Here is a 10613-nt window from a genome sequence, read left to right as displayed (position 1 = left end):
TTTTATGGTTCATTTGAAGTGAAGCTGTTTTTCTCTGGTAGAGAAAAGGTGGCAGATGGAAAGTTTGGTCCAAACTCTGAATTCAGATCCAATCTCATGTCTTGAGCACGGCAGTGAAACTCTGTTAAATCCCAACTATATTAATTAGTGTATTAATTAGTGTATCACATATATATATATCCTCCACATAGCAGGTATACATCAGCCACTACTTTTATTTAAAGGTAAATGAAATCAAATCATTTTCAATAGGTTATAATCTGAGGACAGTAGTGACTTTGTGATGTGCATTCGGTCATCATGACTCACCGGCTTCTTCCTGTGTGATGCACTCGATGTGAACTCACCTGAGGGATGCCCAGGAAATCCCTCCTCGCCCACGCACGTGAGGCGCGCGTCCCGGCTCATTTAAAAGCAGCCGCCGGACACTGAGTCCATCACTGACGGGGACGAGCAGGAGCAACAAGGACGCAGCCACATCACCTCTGACACCCACCATGAGCTTCTCTGTGTTCACTGCGCTGCTCTGGCTGTTTGCCTCCGCCTCCTGCGCCCCCACCGCCGGCCCCGCGCTGCAGGATGCATGTGCGGCGGTCCGGCACAGCTCCCTGGAGCTCAACCGCCTGGCTAAAGCCTTTTCTCTGCAGGTTAGTGCTGTTTGTATGAATGTGTTTGGAATTACTGATGCAGAACATGTAGAAATAACCTGAACATAGTTTTCTTCACTCATATTATATAGCTGTACACTGGCATGATTAATACTGACGGAATATTGGCTGTATTTCTAATGAGTGTGTTTGGAATTATTGATTATAGATGAAAAATATATGAAAATAACCTTTACACACTCACAGTCAGAATGTACTTTGTATAGCTGTACACTGGCTAAATATTAACTGAACATTGGCTTTAATTTAAATGGATTTTTTTTAATGGATGATTTGGGAATTATTGATTCAAAATATATAGAAATAACATTAACATACATACATTTTACATAAATTATTATTTTGTATAAGCTGAATTACTGTACTGACCGTGCCTCCACTGATCCGTAGGCACTGAATGGACCCACAGAAGAACATCTACCTGTTTGGATGGAGGCCGAGGACAAGTGTGATCCTGCGACGCTCAAACATACATCTGAAGTAAGCAACAGATTTACAAACCAGAAATAGCACATTAATGTCAGCATATGGTTGTGTATGAACATGATAGTCATCAAGAGGAGATGAGTTCCTGATGTTGAAGTTCCTCTCTCCATTCTCAGCCGTGCATTGAGAAGATCCTCAGCCTCCTGACGAGCTACAACGCTGCAGTGAAGAGAGTTTCTGGATTTCAGAGCTGCAAAGGGTTTCCGAGCGAAGTGCTGCCAGCGATTCAGAAACTGCACAAAGACCTGAGCACATGTGTGAAGTCGAAGGGAGGGAAGGATCACGTGAAGGTAAAACCATTTTAATTTGGCTGAGAACATTTTAATTTTGAATTGGAGGGTGTATTTTATCATTAGACTCTGTAGATTTGTTTGACTCAGTTTTTTTTTTAAAATTTTATTCTACAGGAGTTCCAAGAAGAGACCCAGCCCATCCCTCTCTGGAAGGAGGCTCTGCTGTGCAACGACACCAAGCACAGACTCTTCTCCTTCTCCATCCTCACCGCTCGTGTCTTCGCTGTTGGAGATCCGGCTCATCACACAACAGGCTTCTCTCAGAAATGTAGAGCACCGCGTGTTTTAAGTGTCGGCTGATTCTGCAGCTGGGAAGCATCCTGTAAGCCTATTTGATCACATTGATCAAAGTATATCTGTTGCAGCATTCAGTGGCTGATCATGTAGATACAGCAGTGTTTTTACTCTGCAATATCTGCCATGTATTTCCAATGGAATTATTATATTATATTATATGTATTCATTTATATATTTATTGTATTTATTGATTATTTATTGATTATTTTATGTATTTATGCATATTGATTATGTGGAAAATATACAATCTCCATAATAAACAATCATTAATCACATCATCAATTGCAGTGTTGTCCATCAATGATGTCAGAGTATTTTTTGTGAACAGAAAACAGAAAACAATCGAGATAAATAATTCCACACCTGTGCTGAAACCCTTTCTCCAGAACAGCACACTCTGTGTTGAGATAAGAAGGAAGCTGTGCTTTCCTAAAACACTCCTGCTGCTCTTTGGAGATCCACAGCTTCCTGCATACTTCCTCCCCATCAGAGTGGTTATTATTGTGGACGCGCTCACACTCTGATGATGTAACGCTAGTGTAGTGGTAATTCAATGAAAGAAGGAAGGTGTTGCATTTGAAGGGGAAGAGGAAGGCGCAGTGAGCGCATTTGTAAAGATACAGGATTGCTCAACGCGGAAGTTTGCCCCATGAATGACTTATCAACATGTCATCAGATCCACCCTCATTCATCCTGAAGAAATTATCTATTTATCTCTCTGAACTTTCCAAAAGTGTGTTCCAAGAAATGCGGGGGAGTAAGGAAATAAAAACTGGAGCGGCACAAAGGAGGACAGGAATGCATTTGTAAAATAAAAAACATGAACTCAGAGTTGGCCGTAACATGAGACACACGGAAGAGTCTGACATGTTACAGTGAGTCACCTGTGGAATTGTATGTTGTAAAAATATGATATCGTGTCATACAGTCTGATTACAGAGACAATGACCTCAATCATGCACTCAGAGTATTGACTGTAAATAAAGATGGATGACGTGTCTCCTTCAAAGTGGCACAGCAGGGGGGCTGTCATATGTGTAAAAGCTTGTCACATAAAATACTTGTTTGATTTAGTTCTGCTGCAATAATAATACTAAAACGTTAATTGTGTAGCACTTTTCAATACAAGTAACAAAGTGCTTTACAACCAACAATATAAAATTCACAAAAAATCAGAGTAAAGAAATAATAATAATACTGAAACAAATGATAAAAGTTAAAGACATCATACGATAAAAGCTCTTTTTTTTATAGAGATGTGTCTTAAGAAGAGAGAGAAAAGAAAGACTCGGTTCCCACACATGTTATTTACAGTTCATCACTAATGTGAATTGTACATCGCTTTCATGTTCAATCTCTTCACACACCCCTCGTGTATCAGGAAGTTTTCTTCTTCTCAGAGTGACGGTAAAAGTGCGTTTTGATTTTCATTCCCAAGCATTAGTTATTCACTTGACATTTAAATACCATTTAATTGCATCTCTAAACAGTGAAGGAAGAAATACTTGTAAAAACAGCAGTGTCAAGAGGTAGAAATACATGGTATTAGTACTCATTACGCAGAAGTATTTCTTGAGGATAATGTATATCACATTGATGCTTGTTGATGTTGTAGCAGGTAAGTGTGGGGCTAGTTTAGACTATACTTACATTTCATCATAGAAGTACTGTAAGGCTGGAAACAACTTTTATTATCAATATGTTGCACAGTTGTTTTCTTTAATAATCAAATAATTCTTCACTTGATTAAAAAACAGATGATTTATGCCAGATTTATCTATCAGCTAATTTTCCATCTGCAGTCCTCGGGCAGGTACACACTACATCTAAAACACAACAAATTCAAAAACTTTCATTTACATACAAGTCTCTCTCACACAAACAGGTATACAGACAAATCTACGAGTACACATCAACGTACACCAGCTCATCCCTTCAATAAATAAATGAAATTCTATAAATAAACAAAGGCTTTTTAAATTCTTCAAACCACTTTGTGTGCCTGGACCTGGATTCTTCACGCCATTATTTTTGGACATACGTTTTCCTCTTGTTTTTGGACCTTTCATTCTACCTGTGTTATCTTGCACATGACAAATGAAACTCTAAACTACTCATGCGGAGAATTAACGGGTGTATTGTGGGAATTACACCAGTACTGAACATACTAGTGCGTGCGTTTTTTGCATGTGTCAGACCATGCACTGATCACTATCTGATGTTAAACAACAAGGGAAGTTTTTTACGAGTACACACACACATGACGTGTCTCCTTCAAAGTGGCACAGCAGGGGGCCTGTCATATGTGTAAAAGCTTGTCACATAAAATACTTGTTTGATTTAGTTCTGCTGCAATAATAATACTAAAACGTTAATTGTGTAGCACTTTTCAATACAAGTAACAAAGTGCTTTACAACCAACAATATAAAATTCACAAAAAATCAGAGTAAAGAAATAATAATAATACTGAAACAAATGATAAAAGTTAAAGACATCATACGATAAAAGCTCTTTTTTTTATAGAGATGTGTCTTAAGAAGAGAGAGAAAAGAAAGACTCAGCCAGCCTGGTTCCCACACATGTTATTTACAGTTCATCACTAATGTGAATTGTACATCGCTTTCATGTTCAATCTCTTCACACACCCCTCGTGTATCAGGACGTTTTCTTCTTCTCAGAGTGACGGTAAAAGTGCGTTTTGATTTTCATTCCCAAGCATTAGTTATTCACTTGACATTTAAATACCATTTAATTGCATCTCTAAACAGTGAAGGAAGAAATACTTGTAAAAACAGCAGTGTCAAGAGGTAGAAATACATGGTATTAGTACTCATTACGCAGAAGTATTTCTTGAGGATAATGTATATCACATTGATGCTTGTTGATGTTGTAGCAGGTAAGTGTGGGGCTAGTTTAGACTATACTTACATTTCATCATAGAAGTACTGTAAGGCTGGAAACAACTTTTATTATCAATATGTTGCACAGTTGTTTTCTTTAATAATCAAATAATTCTTCACTTGATTAAAAAACAGATGATTTATGCCAGATTTATCTATCAGCTAATTTTCCATCTGCAGTCCTCGGGCAGGTACACACTACATCTAAAACACAACAAATTCAAAAACTTTCATTTACATACAAGTCTCTCTCACACAAACAGGTATACAGACAAATCTACGAGTACACATCAACGTACACCAGCTCATCCCTTCAATAAATAAATGAAATTCTATAAATAAACAAAGGCTTTTTAAATTCTTCAAACCACTTTGTGTGCCTGGACCTGGATTCTTCACGCCATTATTTTTGGACATACGTTTTCCTCTTGTTTTTGGACCTTTCATTCTACCTGTGTTATCTTGCACACGACAAATGAAACTCTAAACTACTCATGCGGAGAATTAACGGGTGTATTGTGGGAATTACACCAGTACTGAACATACTAGTGCGTGCGTTTTTTGCATGTGTCAGACCATGCACTGATCACTATCTGATGTTAAACAACAAGGGAAGTTTTTTACGAGTACACACACACATATACCAGTACATCCATTTAACAAACAAATAAATAAATAAAGGCCTTTTACATTCTTCAAACACTTTGTGTGCCTGGACCTGGATTCTTCACGCCATTGTTTTTGGACTCAAGTTTTCCTCTAGTTTTTGGACCTTTCATTCTACCCGTGTTATCTTGCACACGACAAATGAAACTCTAAACTACTCATGCGGAGAATTAACGGGTGTATTGTGGGAATTACACCAGTACTGAACATACTATCCAGTGGCCTGGGAAGTAGTGCGTGCGTTTTTTTTGCATGTGTCAGACCATGCACTGATCACTATCTGATGTTAAACAACAAGGGAAGTTTTACACGAGTACACACAAACATATACCAGTACATCCATTTAACAAACAAATAAATAAATAAAGGCCTTTTACATTCTTCAAACACTTTGAGTGCCTGGACCTGGATTCTTCACGCCATTGTTTTTGGACTCAAGTTTTCCTCTAGTTTTTGGACCTTTCATTCTACCCGTGTTATCTTGCACACGACAAATGAAACTCTAAACTACTTTAATTGACAGTGATGTTGAAGCACTGCTCACATGCACGGGTGTGTGGTGCGGATTTGTTGGAACAGCAGCAGCGGATGTCCAGGACTCTGCAGCCGCTGCAGCCTGCAGGCGGTTCCTCTGCAGAGGGCGGGGCCACGCGAGAAACAAGGAACTTCCTGCTGAGCCACGACAACGGAGGAAGGTAAAGTTTGCTTCGCGGAAACGTGAAGTTTTAAAAGCTTGCACCGACACACGAGTCACGGCTGTTGCTCGGTCGAGCGGAAGGTTCCCACCCCGCCGCTGTTAGGCTGTTGTCCGCGGCCTGGTTTTCTGGGGTTTAACTTGAGCTAACGTTGCCAACCTGTGGATAGCCGCTGCTAGCTAGCTGGCTAATGCTACAAAAGGAGCTAACGTTAGCAGGTCAGGGTTTGAGCTAAAGAGCCGGAGCGCTGTGTCAACGCTGGTTGTCACGTCACATTTAAACCTGATTCTGCTTCTTCGGTAAAGTTTAGTTTTTCACTTTGGTTTAATGTTGCTGCGAAGTGATGACAGGACGCGCTCGTTTAATCGCAGGGTAACGCTCAGGAGGGCGGGGTCATCACCTCGGAGTTGTTGTTAAGATGTTTTGTTTATTTTTCTGAGATTGTTCGTCAGTTCAAACAGAAGCTCACGAGCCTGACGTGGTCCTACAGTATGCAGTATTTAGTTCCCCAATGTAAAAGCACATATATGATGAATGATAACTGATTAATCAATTAGTCGTATCACTACGGTGGCCCAGAGAGCTCAACGCGCTGCAATAAGTCATGCAAATACAGAAACTCGCTGCAAATAGCGAAACTGACACCGGAAATCGTTCCAGGGGACCCAAAAAGCGCATGAACCTGCTGCAGTTCAATGCTTTGTGAAGTTCCATCACCACTAATGAATAGTAGACTTCAGAAAGTTCATAAAGTTTCTGTTCAGTGGCTCACGGTCCCATCACAAATTGTCACTACCACCTTAAGACCTGATGAGCTGCGGTATGCAGACGTGGCTGGAGAGCTTGAGTTTGCCCTGGGGGGGGGTTGGCTGCAGGGGTTTACTTGCAACCTCCACCATCAGGTTGCTCAAAGATCTGCGGATCCACAAACAAGTCCTGCAGCAGAGCGTAAAAGAAACATCACACACAACATCACACACAACGCTGCAGCCAATGGCTCTGGATCAGGAGGAAAGACCCCAACTGGGCCCCAAGATAATATTAATAAACTTAATTTATATAGCACTTTTTAAAAAAAAACAGAGTTTATAACGTGCTTTGACAACAAAGCAAGAAAAGTAAATAAAAACGTGAACACGTAAAAGCAGTAAAATAGATGCTAGGGACATGCACCCAGGTCTGATCAACCTGTGGTGGGGCCTGCATTAGACACAACTAAAGACATGTCCCTAACATCTGCTGGTGGTCACTAACATCCCCTAACATCAACAGGCTGTAGGCATTAATTAGTGCAGTAGAACATACAAGGGATATTCAGTGTTTAGTATAAAAAGGCATAGAGGTAATGATGTCTGATCTACGGAGCCGCCACTTGGCTTTCACAGTGCTGCCATACCATCCAGTAGCCAGTCAGATTTACCCACAGCCTCAGCGTAGACTCAGGTTCGGGCCAAAACACTTGATGACGCTAAGATGCACAACTGAAGTTATGTCCCCGCTAGTGGCAGCTAACACCTGCTAACATCTACCGGTAGTTGATAACTTAAATTGTGCAGAAGGCCTTTAAACGTACAAGGGATATTCACCATCTTGTCCTATATAAAATATAAGTACCTAATGACTTGAGGAAACTGCAAAATATGATGATTTTGAGATGATCTTAGTGGATCAACATGAATATTGAAAACAATTTTAGAATTTAAAATAATCCTTTGCCAAATGTTCTCAAGTCAGCAGGTTTTCTCTTCTCAGGTTTAAGATGGATTCTGTTTGTTACCTTGTTTTAGAAGCTGTGTCTCCAGCGTCCAGGGGCATGAGAGGTCTGTGGGGGCCTCTTGTAACTGCATGCCTTTGGTTTTCCGCCTCCTGAGCTCTCACACTTTGTGTCTCTCTCTGTGTTTTCAGGATGAATGTGGGTGTAGCTCACAGCGAGGTGAACCCCAACACGCGGGTGATGAACAGCCGGGGGATCTGGCTCACCTACCTGCTCCTGACTGTCGTGTTGCATGTCGTCCTGCTCAGTATACCGTTCTTCACCGTGCCGCTCGTCTGGACCCTCACCAACGTCATCCACAACCTGGTCCGTTAAAAATATATTAATGAATAAATATTAACTACATGGCCACAGGTAGCGTAACCTGAGCAGTTAGAAGGTTGACAGGTTTTCATGTATTTGTGATTTCTTCTTTCAAGAGTAGGATTTACTAAATATCTGGAACATAGGAGAATATATCAAAATGTGATTCTATGTCACAGATAGTAACAATATCCAGGGATTTTTTAAACAGATGAACCAGTAGTATAAGTCAGTTTAAATTCTTATTGCAGGTTAAATGGTAATGTATGTAGAGGACTGCTTCCTGAAAACTCCTAAGTCCGTCTTTGTGGCTAACGGTGTCTGTGTTTGTCTGTTGTGTGGTTTCTCTCCTGCAGGTGATGTACCTGTTCCTACACACAGTGAAGGGCACTCCCTTCGAGACGCCGGACCAAGGCAAAGCTCGTCTGCTCACACACTGGGAACAGATGGACTACGGTGTCCAGTTCACATCTTCACGTAAATTCCTCACCATCTCACCAATCGTCCTGTAAGTGGGTGTCTCTGTTTCAGAGTAAACGTGCTGTGAAGTTTGCTCCGTCTTCTTTTTTTTTTTACTATAATGGTGAAATCTTATTGTAATTTAATATGGGAGCAGTTGGCTGGCATTGGTCTTTCTTGACTCACTTGATGTTCAGGCATCTGTCGCTCATTCCTTTCACTTATCTTGTGGAATCTTTTTAACATTTACTTGACTGATCTCAATAAAATTCAGTATAGATATTCATGGTTTCCACACAATCCATTTTAACGAATTTGGTGAAACCCCAATTCTTTTCTCTAGCACCGTCATCAGGTTAGTTCTTTGATTCCTTAGTACTTCGTTTTTTTGGCCAAATGTTTACAAAACCAATGACTCTTATCAGTGTTAGCTGTACTTTCAGTGGGGAGATTATTTTCAGAGGGAAGGTTTGAATCATCTCCTCATGATCCAGCAAATGTCAGTTCCACTGTTCGAGCATCTGAGTGCAGCAGAATTAAACTGACACAACGGATTTGGTGAAAAGATGCTTTCAGACCTTCTGCCTCAATTCTCAAAGTACAGCAGTCATCAGTAAACTCAGAGAGAGTTCTCTTCAGATGCAAAGCTAAATGTTCATCATGCAGAAAAGCACTGCAGAGCTCAGTGGAGCACATTCCTCTGTCACGGTTCCCTTACATTCAATTAAGCTGCACCAAATTTCTCAAACTACTTGATATCAGTTTCCTAAATGTGTCTGATTTTCTCATAAAGAAAAAAATATAAAAGTTAAAGAAAGAGAATCTAAATTCCTGGCTCCTGCCACCTGATCCGGATTCACACCAAAAGTGAATGGGCTTTTTCCCCACCAAGATTCGTTCTTGCTTACAAACCAACCAACTGAACAGACGGGTGGAGACAACATCTCAACCTCCGTGATGGAGTCTCCCACCATGTTGGGTAGTGTTCTGCATGTGACCATGTGTGTTTTGGGTGTGAAGGCTCCAGCAGACATGTTGAATCTGACACACTGTTCTGTCTCCGCAGGTATATTCTTGCAAGTTTCTACACAAAATACGACGCCACACATTTCCTGATCAACACAAGCTCCCTCCTAAGTGTCCTCCTCCCGAAGTTGCCTCAGTTTCATGGAGTGCGGATTTTTGGAATCAACAAATACTGAGAGAACTCTGGATTTTAACCACCAACACTGGACTTGAGTTTTTTTTTTTCTTGTTTCTGTGGAACTATTTTTATGTTGAGAGTTTGAGGAGAAGAGTTTGATTCGTCTTTACTGTACAGACTGTGTGAAGTAATTTATGAAAGCTGCAGTGTGTGCTGCGACGTGCAGCCTGAAAAGTAATTGTTTTCTTTACTGATCTTTCTTACGTGGGTTTGTCTGAAGTCGGACTCTTTGCTGATCTTCAAATATGAGCAACATTTGAACTGCTCTGCTTTTTAAAGGTAATGTGTATTTGTTACTCTGCCACAGACGTAGTTATTTATCACAACTGTGAGTGCCTGGTTGTCTTGTTATGAATGATGGTTTTTCTTGATTTACTATGAAGGATTTACTCGCAGCATTCCTCCAATAAACACTTTCAGTCTTTATTTTGCTATGATACACATATGTAATTTACTGTTGGATTTTAAATCTCGATGCATTCATACATATTTTCCTGCTTATAAAATGGGCGATGACAGCTACCTGGTGTGGACACGTTGACTTATCTTTATCCCACATGGTCAAGTAGGAAAATAACTATAGTTTTTTTTCTGCAGTTTAAAGCATCAATTGATCAGTTGTGGCCTGTTTGTAAGCAGTGGGGAACTCCCAGCACTTTACATGAAGCTGCCATAAGGGGGTGGCTGCCATTGCAATAAGCTCATATATCCAAGGGATTCCCCACACACTTCCTTGTGTGATGTAGTCGTACTGGTGGTGAGGTTTCCCTATTAGTCACACGTGTTTTGCGGGAAGTAGCTGGCAGGAAATGCTGCCGTGTGCTAATGTTTTTATGCCAAACCGAGCCTGGGAAACATGCAAATGTG

General features: G+C 40.6%; 1 protein-coding gene across 1 annotated transcript; it reads left to right on the top strand.

Moving 5' to 3' along the window:
* The first annotated feature begins 5913 nt into the window (after nucleotides 1–5913).
* On the top strand, nucleotides 5914–10172 carry ormdl2 (ORMDL sphingolipid biosynthesis regulator 2). The gene is made up of 4 exons (XM_035159977.2): nucleotides 5914–6006; nucleotides 7912–8086; nucleotides 8440–8591; nucleotides 9609–10172. Exons 2-4 carry the CDS (start codon nucleotides 7913–7915, stop codon nucleotides 9742–9744), a joined length of 462 nt encoding a protein of 153 aa, XP_035015868.1. The 5' UTR covers nucleotides 5914–6006; nucleotide 7912; the 3' UTR covers nucleotides 9745–10172.
* Nucleotides 10173–10613: the final 441 nt, after the last annotated feature.

The sequence above is a fragment of the Hippoglossus stenolepis genome, chromosome 6 (genome assembly GCF_022539355.2).
Source record: "Hippoglossus stenolepis isolate QCI-W04-F060 chromosome 6, HSTE1.2, whole genome shotgun sequence".
NCBI lineage: Eukaryota > Metazoa > Chordata > Actinopteri > Pleuronectiformes > Pleuronectidae > Hippoglossus > Hippoglossus stenolepis.
Note: the sequence above shows the minus strand (reverse complement) of the source record. Positions and strands in the feature narration are given on the sequence as shown.